The following is a 14,690-nucleotide window of genomic DNA, read 5'->3' on the forward strand; positions in this document are numbered from 1 at the left end:
TGGAGGTTACTGTTTTCACCCACCCCTTCCCTTCTTAGAAGTGGAGGTGGGATTGTTCAGACCGGGACTGGAGGACACCGGGGGAGATGCTATGTTTGGTATGTTCTGTACCCGAGAAGCAGCGTAGTAAAAGTTGTTGACCAATTGTTGGGGTTGTTGACCAATTTTTTTTTTTCTTTCAAATTAACTGGTGCCAGAGAGTGCCAGAGATTTGTAATTTGTTCCTTTTAAAAATCTCTAGCCTTCCAGTACTTATCAGCTGCTGTATGTCCTGCAGGAAGTGGTGTATACTCTCCAGTCTGACACAGTGCTCTCTGCTGCCACCTCTGTCCATGTCAGGAACTGTCTAGAGCAGCAGCAAATCCCCATAGAAAAACCTCTGCTGCTCTGGACAATTCCTGACATGGACAGAGGTGGCAGCAGAGAGCACTGTGTCAGACTGGAAAGAATACGCCTTTTTTTTAATAGAAGTTAATTCTCTATCACTTTCTGGCACCAATATGGTTTGAAATAATTTTTTTTTTTTTTGAACGACCCCTTTAATTCTGGGTGGAATACCCCTTTAATGAATTTGGATGTACATGAAAAAATTCTTACAGTTCTGTCTGTAAAGTGGAGGATTTGTAGCAAAGTGATACTTTCGAGGCGGCGTTTCTTTTTAATGTGGTTTTCAAACTGGAAAAAGAGAAGGTTTCCGTTCTGGATTTGTCTTGTTTTATTGATTGATTAGAGCAGCTCCCCGGCCTCCTGTAATTACGGTAACTTCCTGCCCCCAGATCCCGGGGTCCGGCTGCCGACCACCATCACATGTCACTTCTCCTGCGTCTCTGACACCCATAGGTGATAGCTATCGACTCCATCCATTATAAGCAGCAGCGTCCCGGTGTAGTGTGTGTATATACACTGCGCATGTCATCGCTGTGCTCAGCGCTCATACATATAAGCAGCGTCCCTGTGTAGTGTGTGTATATACACTGCGCATGTCATCGCTGTGCTCAGCGCTCATACATATAAGCAGCGTCCCGGTGTAGTGTGTGTATATACACTGCGCATGTCATCGCTGTGCTCAGCGCTCATACATATAAGCAGCGTCCCGGTGTAGTGTGTATATACACTGCGCATGTCATCGCTGTGCTCCACGCTCATACATATAAGCAGCGTCCCTGTGTAGTGTGTATATACACTGCGCATGTCATCGCTGTGCTCAGTGCTCATACATATAAGCAGCGTCCCTGTGTAGTGTGTGTATATACACTGCACATGTCATCACTGTGCTCAGCGCTCATACATATAAGCAGCGTCCCTGTGTAGTGTGTGTATATACACTGCGCATGTCATCACTGTGCTCAGCGCTCATACATATAAGCAGCAGCATCCCGGTGTAGTGTGTGTATATACACTGCACATGTCATCGCTGTGCTCCGCGCTCATACATATAAGCAGCGTCCCTGTGTAGTGTGAGTGTATACACTGCGCATGTCATCGCTGTGCTCCGCGCTCATACATATAAGCAGCGTCCCTGTGGAGTGTGTGTATATACACTGCGCATGTCATCACTGTGCTCAGCGCTCATACATATAAGCAGCGTCCCTGTGGAGTGTGTGTATACACTGCGCATGTCATCGCTGTGCTCAGCGCTCATACATATAAGCAGCGTCCCTGTGTAGTGTGTATATACACTGCGCATGTCATCGCTGTGCTCCGCGCTCATACATATAAGCAGCGTCCCTGTGTAGTGTGTGTATATACACTGCGCATGTCATCACTGTGCTCAGCGCTCATACATAGAAGCAGCAGCATCCCGGTGTAGTGTGTATATACACTGCGCATGTCATCGCTGTGCTCAGCGCTCATACATAGAAGCAGCAGCGTCCCTGTGGAGTGTGTGTATATACACTGTGCATGTCATCACTGTGCTCAGCGCTCATACATATAAGCAGCGTCCCGGTGTAGTGTGTGTATATACACTGCGCATGTCATCACTGTGCTCAGCGCTCATACATATAAGCAGCGTCCCTGTGGAGTGTGAGTATATACACTGCGCATGTCATCACTGTGCTCAGCGCTCATACATATAAGCAGCGTCCCGGTGTAGTGTGTGTATATACACTGCGCATGTCATCACTGTGCTCAGCGCTCATACATATAAGCAGCGTCCCGGTGTAGTGTGTGTATATACACTGCGCATGTCATCACTGTGCTCAGCGCTCATACATAGAAGCAGCAGCATCCCGGTGTAGTGTGAGTATATACACTGCGCATGTCATCCAGGAGCCTGACGCACTGTATCTGTCTAATGAGCTCAGGATTTCTCAGCACTTTGTGGACATGTATAATTATAAATGTACAGACGCGTTTCCCCCTGTAGGTTTACTGACGTCTGTAAGAAGTCAAAGCTTAGGTCACCTACAAGGGTCAGCTCACATGCTGCAGGTATGTATAAGGAGACTCTGTCAGTAGGTTATGGCGTCCTATCTCAGGGGGGCATATACTAGTGACAGAGAAGCTGAGCAGAATGATGGATCACTTACATTGTTCTGTGCAGCTGATCTAGAGATCTCCTCCTGAATAACATAGACAATAAGTAGTCCTCTCCATTATGTGCATGAGCCCAGTAGTCCTGGATATTCATGAGAAGCAGAAAACTCCGCCCACCAGCTGCTGATTGGCAGTTATCTATCCATGCTGTGTATAGGCAGTCACCTGTCAATCAGCAGCTGGAGGGCGGGGGGAGGGGTGTGGTAAGAATCCTATTCTCCTGCATATTAGGAGAACAGCTAAGCAGAATGATGGAAGTAATACACCCATCTGTCCAGCATTTCTGTCACTAGTTTGTGCCGCCCTCATTTAAGGCGAATAATCCTAGCGACAGATTCCCTTTTATATTTCCATTCATCTGAATGAGGATGCTTAGGACAGATGGGCCGGGTGTGCATTCACCCTTACTGGAGCTACTGGTCGGATTAGAATTAAAGTAAAATATAAGCAGTTTTCTCTTCACCCACCAATATGAGATGCTGTTCGGGACCTTCATGACGGAAATTATACTTTTCAGTAAGGGAAATAGAGCAGGGATGGGAAACCCTCGGCCCTCCAGCTATTGCAAAGCTACAAATCCCATCATGCTAAAGCTTCAGCTGTCCGGGTATGATGGGAATTTTAGTTTTGCAACAGCTGGAGGACCGAAGGTTCCACGTCCCTGATCTAGACCATGTCTTGGCATACCTAGAATCTTATTGGGGAACTATCAGCAGGTTAGACAAACCTAACCTGCTGATGTGTCCCTATTGTTCAGGAGCCACTGAGGAGGATAGTCTCCTTGGCACCGGTCTCCTGCTGTCTGTAGTGTAATCCGGTGTCCGTTAAGGCCGTTTGGAGCAGGGCCCGGCCCCCAGGGTGATGATCCTGCCCGGCCCCCAGAGTGATGATCCTGCCCGGCCCCCAGGGTGATGATCCTGCCCGGCCCCCAGGGTGATGATCCTGCCCGGCCCCCAGAGTGATGATCCTGCCCGGCCCCCAGGGTGATGATCCTGCCCGGCCCCCAGGGTGATGATCCTGCCCGGCCCCCAGGGTGATGATCCTGCCCGGCCCCCAGAGTGATGATCCTGCCCGGCCCCCAGAGTGATGATCCTGCCCGGCCCCCAGAGTGATGATCCTGCCCGGCCCCCAGCGTGATGATCCTGCCCGGCCCCCAGAGTGATGATCCTGCCCGGCCCCCAGAGTGATGATCCTGCCCGGCCCCCAGAGTGATGATCCTGCTCGGCCCCCAGAGTGATGATCCTGCCCGGCCCCCAGGGTGATGATCCTGCCCGGCCCCCAGAGTGATGATCCTGCCCGGCCCCCAGAGTGATGATCCTGCCCGGCCCCCAGAGTGATGATCCTGCCCTGCCCCCAGGGTGATGATCCTGCCCGGCCCCCAGAGTGATGATCCTGCCCGGCCCCCAGAGTGATGATCCTGCCCGGCCCCCAGAGTGATGATCCTGCCCGGCCCCCAGGGTGATGATCCTGCCCGGCCCCCAGGGTGATGATCCTGCCCGGCCCCCAGGGTGATGATCCTGCCCGGCTCCACTGACAACGAACCAGCACTCTGGGGTTGGGACTGTGATCTAAACTGCTCTACCAGACAGAGCGTTATATTATAACTGGACGGGAACAGCGGTGAGGATGAAGGTAACAGAGGGTGAGATTCGTCTAACCTGCTGTCAGTTCCCCTTTAACCGGTAGACGACCCTGGGCGTACCCATACATCCTGGGCCGCCTAGGGAACTTCAGAGCGGTGCCACCCGGCGACCCTGCTCTGAACCGCCGCAGTCCCGGGTGCCGCATGTAGCCCGGGACGGCGGCTATTAGCGGGCACGGTCCGATCACCAGGCCCGCTAATTCAGTTTTCAGATACAGCTGTCAAAGTTGAGAGCTACATCTGAAAACTGACTGCACGCGTTCCCTGGTGTCTAGTGGGGTGGATGCCCCCCCACGCGATCCAACTGCGGAGGGGCGGTCCTTCTTCCCCCGGGGCAGGGTTCTGCTGATCCCTGCTCAACACTCTATTGTTTTCGGCTGGATCTATGCAGTATAACCCCGGGGGGGACTAACCCTAACCCCAACCCCAAGTGTAAAAAAAAAAAAAGTGTTTTTATTAATAAAAAGCCCCCTCCCCTAATAAAAGTTTGAAGCACCCCCCTTTTCCCATGTTATAAATAAAAATGTATGTAATCGCCCAAAATAATAATTAATCACATTCCTGATCTCGCACGTAAAACGGCGTAAGCGCAAAAAATCCCAAAGTGCAATTGCGCATTTTTGGTCGCATCAAATCCAGAAAAAATTGTAATAAAAAGCGATCAAAAAGTCGCATATGCGCAATCAAGGTACCGATAGAAAGAACAAATCATGGCGCAAAAAATGACACCTCGCACAGCCCCATAGACCAAAGGATACATCATGAAAAAATACAGCATGTCATTGCAAAGTACAATTAGTGGCGCAAAAAATAAGGGGCCATGTGGGTTTCTAGGTGTCCCGTTCCCGACGCAGGCAATGTGCCGTACACTGCCTGTGCCGGGGATCCCCGAAGCTCTCCCGGCAGGCGAGCATCTCCAATGAAATGCTCGGCTGCTCAGGAGAGATTTAGGGATCCCTGGCCGGGAACGGGACAGGAGGCGCGCGGAGGCCGGGAACGGGACAGGAGGCGCGCGGAGGCCGGGAACGGGACAGGAGGCGCACGGAGGCCAAGAAGGGGACAGGAGGCGCGGGGAGGCCCGGAACGGGACAGGAGGCGCGGGGGGGGCCGGGAACGGGACAGGAGGCGCTCGGAGGCCGGGAACGGGACAGGAAGCATGCGGAGGCCGGGAAAGGGACAGGAGGAGCGCGGAGGCCCGGAACGGGACAGGAGGCGCGGGGGGGCCGGGAACGGGACAGGAGGCGCGGGGGGGCCGGGAACGGGACAGGAGGCCGAGAAGGGGACAGGAGGTGCGCGGAGGTATATAGTAAGTAAATCTTTTCACTTGTTCCCACATAATCACCCGCCTGCACGGCCCGCCCACAACTGCAAGTGCTGGACAAGAACGCTTTAAGTAAAGGAACATTTGCAGAACCCGGGAGTCCTGATTGGCCACCTGCTGCGGCAAATGATTACAGTTCAGGAGGCCCAGTGTATTGCAGGACCAGGCCATGTGACCCCCTGATGTGCTGCTATGGCTGCTAACCGTGTACTGCAGGTGTCGTGGTGCTGACCGTGTACTGCAGGTGTCATGGTGCTGACCGTGTACTGCAGGTGTCGTGGTGCTGACCGTGTACTGCAGGTGTCGTGGTGCTGACCGTGTACTGCAGGTGTCGTGGTGCTGACCGTGTACTGCAGGTGTCGTGGTGCTGACCGTGTACTGCAGGTGTCGTGGTGCTGACCGTTTACTGCAGGTGTCGTGGTGCTGACCGTGTACTGCAGGTGTCGTGGTGCTGACCGTGTACTGCAGGTGTCGTGGTGCTGACCGTGTACTGCAGGTGTCGTGGTGCTGACCGTGTACTGCAGGTGTACAGGTATAATATAATATAATGGGTTTGGCATTTGTGCCGCTCTCTGGTTCGTCTCACCACTCCTTCCTCCTCCCTCTTCTCCATGAGTATATCCTCCTGGCCGCCCTCCTGCTCATTCTGATTGTCGTTGCTGTGTGCACACGCGTCGCATGTTCAGTCTCAACATTTCATGTATGCGCCGATGATCTTTTGAGCCATGTGCTTCCCATCAACGAAGCTTGCGCAAGAGCTGCAAACTGGAAGAGCGTTGAGCATGTGAACTGTCGTGACGGCACGCACGGGCCTTGCTAGCAGAAGCGTATGCGCACATAGCAATGACGGAGAGCAGGAGGCCGGCCAGCAGAAAACATTCATGGAGAAGAGGAGGGAGTGGTGAGGCACGCCAGAGTACGGCACAAACTCCAAACCACTACTCCTCTTTGACTCTTCTTTATATTATATTATTGCGGAGGTCCTGGTAACATTCTCACAGCAGCCTGGTACTTTCAGTACACTGGCAGCACCTGTGTGGGGGGCTCACAGATTCATATTCACACTATGGAATACACAAGGAATTGTCAAGCAGAGGCCGCACAGCGCCTGTCCCATTGACTCTGTGAGGTTCTCAGTTGCTCTTTTGTAATGAATGGATTGCAGGTGGAGAAGGGCTGTAGATGTTAGCAGTATATGATATACATACTTGAGTCGGATCCTTCGGCATTTGATTACCAGTGGCTGCAGCCCTAGGGAGTCTGGGAAAACATGGAGACAGCCATAGGCCAAACTAATCAGACTTGAGTTGTGCTCCTCTCTATCTGCCACCCATAGGGGGTGCTGTTACAGCCGGGCCTGGTCTACGTTACATAACATTGGGATAGCAGACGGGAAGGATGTGGGATCAGTGCTATTAGTGTTTCTATTGAAAACCTCCTTAATTTAGGTCTCGAATACCTGTCAAACAATCTGAGCATCCACTCCAGTGCGGCAGCTGCTCCATGTTTTCCCCTGAATATCTGGGACCTTCCACTTTTATCTATTCTCTTTAGTCTAATTGTCCTCTTTGTGTTTGGGAGAATGTTATATGTGACTTCAGATGGATGAACCAAGACTAGAAATACAGTATGTTACTAATAAGAAGATTGTTCCATGTTCCTCCAGGGCGCAGAATCCTCTCATTCTGACTGCTCCGGTTTTTCTGGTTATGTGGTGTCCGGTGCTATTGGGTCGGCCCTGATGAAGCTGCTCTCTAAGCTCTCTAATGTGTTGTATAAGAGCGCTGCATGTGATCTGTATCCTGCACCAACTCAATGTTCTTAAATCATTTTTGGATTTTATTTTTTCATTTTGGATGGAACCTTTTTTTTTTTTTTTTTTCTACATAAAAATATGTTACCATTTTACGTTTTACTTCTATGTTTTAAATTTTTTATCTGCTTATGTTTTTCAGTGGCAATGAAATGCAGCAAAACCAAGACTAACCCCCAGGAAGCTGTACAGACGTTGTCCTCGGCTCGGCTTAACCTACGCGGCCTGTCATCCAAGGCAAAGGTTTGGAGTTCAATCCCTACAGTGCACGGCTCCTATTACTACACTATGGTATTTGTCCTGTGTAGTAGAGGATAGATATGTTGTAGCTGCTGGCCGGGCAGCCGGTGATCTACAAGGGATAACTAGCTAATATATTCACCGATAGGGATGAGCGGGACTCGGACGTGCGCCCAATCCTACAAACTCCTAATGCCTGGAACTCACTCAGCTGCTTTCTTTATCTGGAGATAGATGGCAGGACTACTTTAAGGGTATGTTCAGACTGAGGAATCCGTGCAGAGAAGTACCGACAGATTCTTTCGATAGCCGCCGCTCACGACCGCAAGCATCTCCGCCCGTGCCATAGACTCCATTCTGGGGTCGGCAACCTGTCCCCACTGATGCCGGGTCTTTTCTTATATCTTTCAACATGTTCAAAAATCTAGAAAATCCATGGATGGAAGAAAGAACGGAGCCGAAAAGGCCGTCTGGACCTGATGGTGGTGGGGACGTGGCGGAATAAGCTGGTGTCATAGTGTGTAGGTTGTCACCCCTGCTATACTATAAGTGGTGTCATAGTGTGTAGGTTGTCACCCCTGCTATATCCTATAAGTGGTGTCATAGTGTGTAGGTTGTCACCCCTGCTATCCTCTAAGTGGTGTCATAGTGTGTAGGTTGTCACCCCTGTTATAGTATAAGTGGTGTCATAGTGTGTAGGTTGTCACCCCTGCTATATCCTATAAGTCGTGTCATAGTGTGTAGGTTGTCACCCCTGCTATACTATAAGTGGTGTCATAGTGTGTAGGTTGTCACCCCTGTTATAGTATAAGTGGTGTCATAGTGTGTAGGTTGTCACCCCTGCTATCCTCTAAGTGGTGTCATAGTGTGTAGGTTGTCACCCCTGCTATCCTCTTAAGTGGTGTCATAGTGTGTAGGTTGTCACTCCTGTTATAGTATAAGTGGTGTCATAGTGTGTAGGTTGTCACCCCTGCTATACTATAAGTGGTGTCATAGTGTGTAGGTTGTCACCCCTGCTATATCCTATAAGTGGTGTCATAGTGTGTAGGTTGTCACCCCTGCTATCCTCTAAGTGGTGTCATAGTGTGTAGGTTGTCACCCCTGCTATCCTCTAAGTGGTGTCATAGTGTGTAGGTTGTCACCCCTGTTATAGTATAAGTGGTGTCATAGTGTGTAGGTTGTCACCCCTGCTATATCCTATAAGTCGTGTCATAGTGTGTAGGTTGTCACCCCTGCTATACTATAAGTGGTGTCATAGTGTGTAGGTTGTCACCCCTGCTATATCCTATAAGTGGTGTCATAGTGTGTAGGTTGTCACCCCTGCTATACTATAAGTGGTGTCATAGTGTGTAGGTTGTCACCCCTGCTATACTGTAAGTGGTGTCATAGTGTGTAGGTTGTCACCCCTGCTATATCCTATAAGTGGTGTCATAGTGTGTAGGTTGCCACCCCTGCTATACTGTAAGTGGTGTCATAGTGTGTAGGTTGTCACCCCTGTTATAGTATAAGTGGTGTCATAGTGTGTAGGTTGTCACCCCTGCTATATCCTATAAGTGGTGTCATAGTGTGTAGGTTGTCACCCCTGCTATATCCTATAAGTGGTGTCATAGTGTGTAGGTTGTCACCCCTGCTATACTATAAGTGGTGTCATAGTGTGTAGGTTGTCACCCCTGCTATACTATAAGTGGTGTCATAGTGTGTAGGTTGTCACCCCTGCTATACTGTAAGTGGTGTCATAGTGTGTAGGTTGTCACCCCTGCTATATCCTATAAGTCGTGTCATAGTGTGTAGGTTGTCACCCCTGTTATACTATAAGTGGTGTCATAGTGTGTAGGTTGTCACCCCTGCTATACTATAAGTGGTGTCATAGTGTGTAGGTTGTCACCCCTGTTATATCCTATAAGTGGTGTCATAGTGTGTAGGTTGTCACCCCTGCTATATCCTATAAGTGGTGTCATAGTGTGTAGGTTGTCACCCCTGTTATAGTATAAGTGGTGTCATAGTGGGTAGGTTGTCACCCCTGCTATATCCTATAAGTAGTGTCATAGTGTGTAGGTTGTCACCCCTGCTATACTGTAAGTGGTGTCATAGTGTGTAGGTTGTCACCCCTGCTATATCCTATAAGTCGTGTCATAGTGTGTAGGTTGTCACCCCTGCTATATCCTATAAGTGGTGTCATAGTGTGTAGGTTGTCACCCCTGTTATAGTATAAGTGGTGTCATAGTGTGTAGGTTGTCACCCCTGCTATACTATAAGTGGTGTCATAGTGTGTAGGTTGTCACCCCTGCTATACTATAAGTGGTGTCATAGTGTGTAGGTTGTCACCCCTGCTATATCCTATAAGTGGTGTCATAGTGTGTAGGTTGTCACCCCTGCTATACTATAAGTGGTGTCATAGTGTGTAGGTTGTCACCCCTGTTATAGTATAAGTGGTGTCATAGTGTGTAGGTTGTCACCCCTGTTATAGTATAAGTGGTGTCATAGTGTGTAGGTTGTCACCCCTGCTATACTATAAGTGGTGTCATAGTGTGTAGGTTGTCACCCCTGCTATACTATAAGTGGTGTCATAGTGTGTAGGTTGTCACCCCTGCTATATCCTATAAGTGGTGTCATAGTGTGTAGATACATATGGGACGTATAGAAGTACCTCACCTTACATCATAGAATGGGGATTGTCTTGGACCTCTGCTGGCACACACATGGTTAATCCTCCCCGGTCCTAGTGTGTGTGAGGTCATGAGGTGGTGGCGCCTCTCCAAGCCATTGCTTTCTATGATCCTACTTCTGCCCGGCATCAACTAAACCCTTTGGTTTAATTATAAGAGAAAACAGGAAATTCCATCCTATTGACCATTCTCCATCTTGTTTCCTAATTATGATCTTGAAAGTCGGGAGCCGCTTCGGGGTTCCTTGTTCTTGTTTTCATATTCTAGGACCAGGTTTGCCTCTTAGGAACGTCATTATGGAGGTTCACCATCTGGGGATCTCATTGGGATGAACCAGGGGCCGAATGTGTGTGTGTGTGTAACCTTCCAGACCCGGACAGATTATATATATATACATATATATATACATACACTCTGAGGGGGGGGGGAAGGAGGCGGGTGGGATTATACACCAATCACCCATAGTATTACAGCCGCTGGGGCTGAGGTGTAGGACATATGGAACCAGTCATTGGGTGGTGTATAGAGCATGCTCGAGTCGGATCATTCTGCATCTGACGACCAGTGAAGACCAGTGACGACCAGTGATGACCAGTGGCTGCAGAAGGTTGGATCCCTTGGGCTGTATTCATATTTTCCAGGCAGCATTGTGTGTATCCAACTTCTTCAGCCGCCGGTAGTCAACTGCTGAACGATTGAACTGGCGGCTGTATGTGTGGGGGATGGGGAGAGGTAGTCTAGCTTATCCAGTCTATTCCCAGCAAAGACAAATTGTTAACCTGTTTTCTCTGGGAATATGGGATCAGCCAGTGACCTCGGGGACAGATATCAGGCTGGTTACATCTGGCTTCTCCAGCGTCCTTGTTCTTCTCCATAACAAGAGGAAGGGAAAACTCCCCAGCGGTCGGGCAGCTTCGGGTCAGATGTTCCTTCCTGAATACGTTTGTCACCAGCTACAGTAAAACTTAAGTGACGACTTTCATCTTCTTCCTAAGCACAGACGCTTCTCCAGGATACAATAACGTAACACCAAGAACATCTTATCTATTAATGTCCAGAAATACCATCCAAAAATAGCTGTCACCTCATGGAAACTCTAGTGTCAACCACCCAGTGTAAAGGGGCATTTCTAATCAGTGTCAAAAAGTTATATATGTTTGTAATTTACTTCTATTTAAAACTCTCCAGTCTTCCAGTACTTATCAGCTGCTGTATGTCCTGCAGGAAGTGGTGTATTCTCTCCAGTCTGACACAGTGCTCTCTGCTGCCACCTCTGTCCATGTCTGGAACTGTCCAGAGCAGCAGCAAATCCCCATAGAAACCTCTCCTGCTCTGGACAGTTCCTGTCACCACTCGACTCCTTTGTTCAGGAAGTAATAAGCCACAGCAAGAGCGCTCTCACCACGACTTACCCCTCTCCATAGAGTACACAGGACTGCTTGGCTCTATGGGGAGGATGGGCAGCATACAGAGGGGATGACTGATAAACTAATAAACATTCAGCCATCAGTTATTCACCTAAACTTTCTGTTACTGATTACAGTCCGATTCTAAAACTTGTTTTTTTTATTCTAATCTGTTTCTGACTGTAATTTTCTGAATTTCACTTTTTTTACATTGTTATGGAGGCAGACATCTTGCCTGGGCTTTTTTTAACAGCATTTAGGACTCATGGACATAGATGACAATAGACAGACTCTCCTCTATCTACTGGTGTCACATGACGCTGCAATGCTGTACAGATCACTTTACTGCAGCCTCCTCTTATCACCACAGACACAACAGGAAGTCTCAGCTGAGGGCCCTATTACACAGAGCGATAATCTGCTAAACCAAACCGATTCGACCGATTATTGCTTTGTGTAATAAATACAGTGATCAGCCGATGATGAAAACCGTTGTCAGCTGATCACGTGGTTTATTCCTAAGAATCATCGGCCGCCATGGCTGATTACTGTGTAAAAATAAAAAAACTTTATACCTGTCCACGATCCTGGTGTTCTTGCTGCTGCCAGTCTCTGCAGTGACAGCCTGAGAGACATAAGAGTGTTGCAGCTCTTGAAGCAAGGCGTGCACGGACATCACTAACGAGATACATATTTTATAATATAGAGAGAAATAGAAAATTAGGAAGAATGTCACCAAAAATAACATAAAACCATCAGCATGTAGGTTTCCAGCAGTCTCTTGGTGAAGACGCGGTCCGGTTATAGAAGGCAGCAGATAAGTTATCGGTGCCGCACTTTGACCTGACCATCTTGGTTCACTGTTACAGTGCTCACATGTCATTGCCAAAGCAAACTGTCATAGAACGGCCATAGAGCTGCCCTAGAACGGCCATAGAGCTGCCGTCTCTTGTCATTCAGGTGACTGATTTCTGTAACATTTTCCATAGAGTAATTCTTATTACTATCGGCAGAACCCTCCTTTATTTTAGCATTGTTCCTATAGATGTCGCCCGTCTGTGATGACCTCTGAAGTTTGACCTTGTTGTATCTTTCTTTTCAGCAACTCTTCACAGACGTGGCCACGGGAGAGGTGTGTGCGGACTTGGCTGATGAAGTGAACGCCATGGACAATCTAACCATAGAGATGCAGGAAAGCAGCAACCGGCTGCGGGATCAGTACTGAGCGGCGTCCATCACCGGCTGCGGGATCAGTACTGAGCGACGTCCATCATCGGCTGCCGGATCAGAACTGAGCGACGTCCATCACCGGCTGCCGGATCAGTACTGAGCGATGTCCATCACCGGCTGCGGGATCAGTACTGAGCGACGTCCATCACCGGCTGCCGGATCAGTACTGAGCGGTGTCAATCACCGGCTGCCGGATCAGTACTGAGCGATGTCCATCACCGGCTGCCGGATCAGTACTGAGCGGTGTCCATCACCGGCTGCGGGATCAGTACTGAGCGACGTCCATCACCGGCTGCGGGATCAGTACTGAGCGACGTCCATCACCGGCTGCGGGATCAGTACTGAGCGACGTCCATCACCGGCTGCGGGATCAGTACTGAGCGACGTCCATCACCGGCTGCCGGATCAGTACTGAGCGACGTCCATCACCGGCTGCCGGATCAGTACTGAGCGACGTCCATCACCGGCTGCCGGATCAGTACTGAGCGACGTCCATCGCCGGCTGCCGGATCAGTACTGAGCGACGTCAATCACCAGCTGCCGGATCAGTACTGAGCGACGTCCATCACCGTTTGCGGGATCAGTACTGAGCGACGTCCATCACCGGCTGCCGGATCAGTACTGAGCGACGTCCATCACCGGCTGCGGGATCAGTACTGAGCGACGTCCATCGCCGGCTGCCGGATCAGTACTGAGCGGCATCCATCACCGGCTGCCGGATCAGAACTGAGCGACGTCCATCACCGGCTGCCGGATCAGTACTGAGCAGTGTCCATCACCGGCTGCGGGATCAGTACTGAGCGACGTCCATCATCGGCTGCCGGATCAGTACTGAGCGATGTCCATCACCGGCTGCGGGATCAGTACTGAGCGACATCCATCACCGGCTGCCGGATCAGTACTGAGCGACGTCCATCACCGGCTGCCGGATCAGTACTGAGCGATGTCCATCACCGGCTGCGGGATCAGTACTGAGCGGCGTCCATCACCGGTTGCCGGATCAGTACTGAGCGACGTCCATCGCCGGCTGCCGGATCAGTACTGAGCGACGTCAATCACCGGCTGCCGCATCAGTACTGAGCGACGTCCATCACCAGCTGATCTGTAGTATAATGGATTGTGTATCGCTGCCTCTCCTCACCTCATCTGTAATCCACCCCAGTCACGGGTTCGGCCGGTACCGAATGACAGCGGACACCCTGGAATGACGGCAGCTTTATTACTTATCAGGCACTTATTTGGGATTAGTTTTACATGAGTGCATCAAGTAATTGGCCGGGGTCCATGGAGAAGAACGGCCGATAGCTGCAGAATGGGAGAACAGCCAAGATTTACAGAGGCCTAATAAAGAATTGGGATTTTCATGTAATATGTAGTTTTTACTGTCATTAATCCACCGCAATTACTGGTGTGTATATATATATAGAGAGAGAGAGAGACATACATAGACACACATATACAGTGGTACCTTGGTTTAAGAGTAACTTGGATTGAGAGCGTTTTGCAAGAAGAGCTCACAGCTTTTCAAAATAGTGACTTGGTGTAAGAGCATTGCTTTGGTGTAAGAGCTCCCTGTACTGGGTGGGAGGGGGAGTGGGGGAGGGGCATGGTCTGCATAGCGGGGTCTACAGCCCTGTACTCTGACCCAGGAAGTCTCCCTCACCTTCCAAATCATGTGTTTCCCGTCCTCTCCATTCCTGCTATAATGTTGCCTGCACATTGGAGGGGTGAATGGGAGGACGTACACACGGACATACAGTAGGTAGCGACAATCGTTTCCTGTGGACTGGCCACTCTTCATCTGGCTAACACAGCAATGAACTACTCCAACGTA

General features: G+C 49.9%; 1 protein-coding gene across 5 annotated transcripts in view; it reads left to right on the top strand.

The window, feature by feature from the left end:
• The window catches only part of TTC27 (tetratricopeptide repeat domain 27), a 238,890-nt gene extending 224,481 nt beyond the window's left edge, over positions 1-14,409 (top strand). For 4 of the 5 annotated variants that reach the window (XM_069954653.1, XM_069954649.1, XM_069954651.1 and 1 more), the window contains 2 exons: positions 7,457-7,605; positions 12,729-14,409. In XM_069954653.1, coding sequence (XP_069810754.1) covers positions 7,457-7,605; positions 12,729-12,851 — 272 coding nt within the window. In that variant the 3' untranslated portion in view covers positions 12,852-14,409. The remainder of the gene's footprint in view (positions 1-7,456; positions 7,606-12,728) is intronic. The other variant, XM_069954652.1, reaches the window with a different exon arrangement.
• Positions 14,410-14,690: the final 281 nt, after the last annotated feature.

Source organism: Dendropsophus ebraccatus, chromosome 15 (assembly GCF_027789765.1).
Source record: "Dendropsophus ebraccatus isolate aDenEbr1 chromosome 15, aDenEbr1.pat, whole genome shotgun sequence".
Taxonomy (NCBI): domain Eukaryota; kingdom Metazoa; phylum Chordata; class Amphibia; order Anura; family Hylidae; genus Dendropsophus; species Dendropsophus ebraccatus.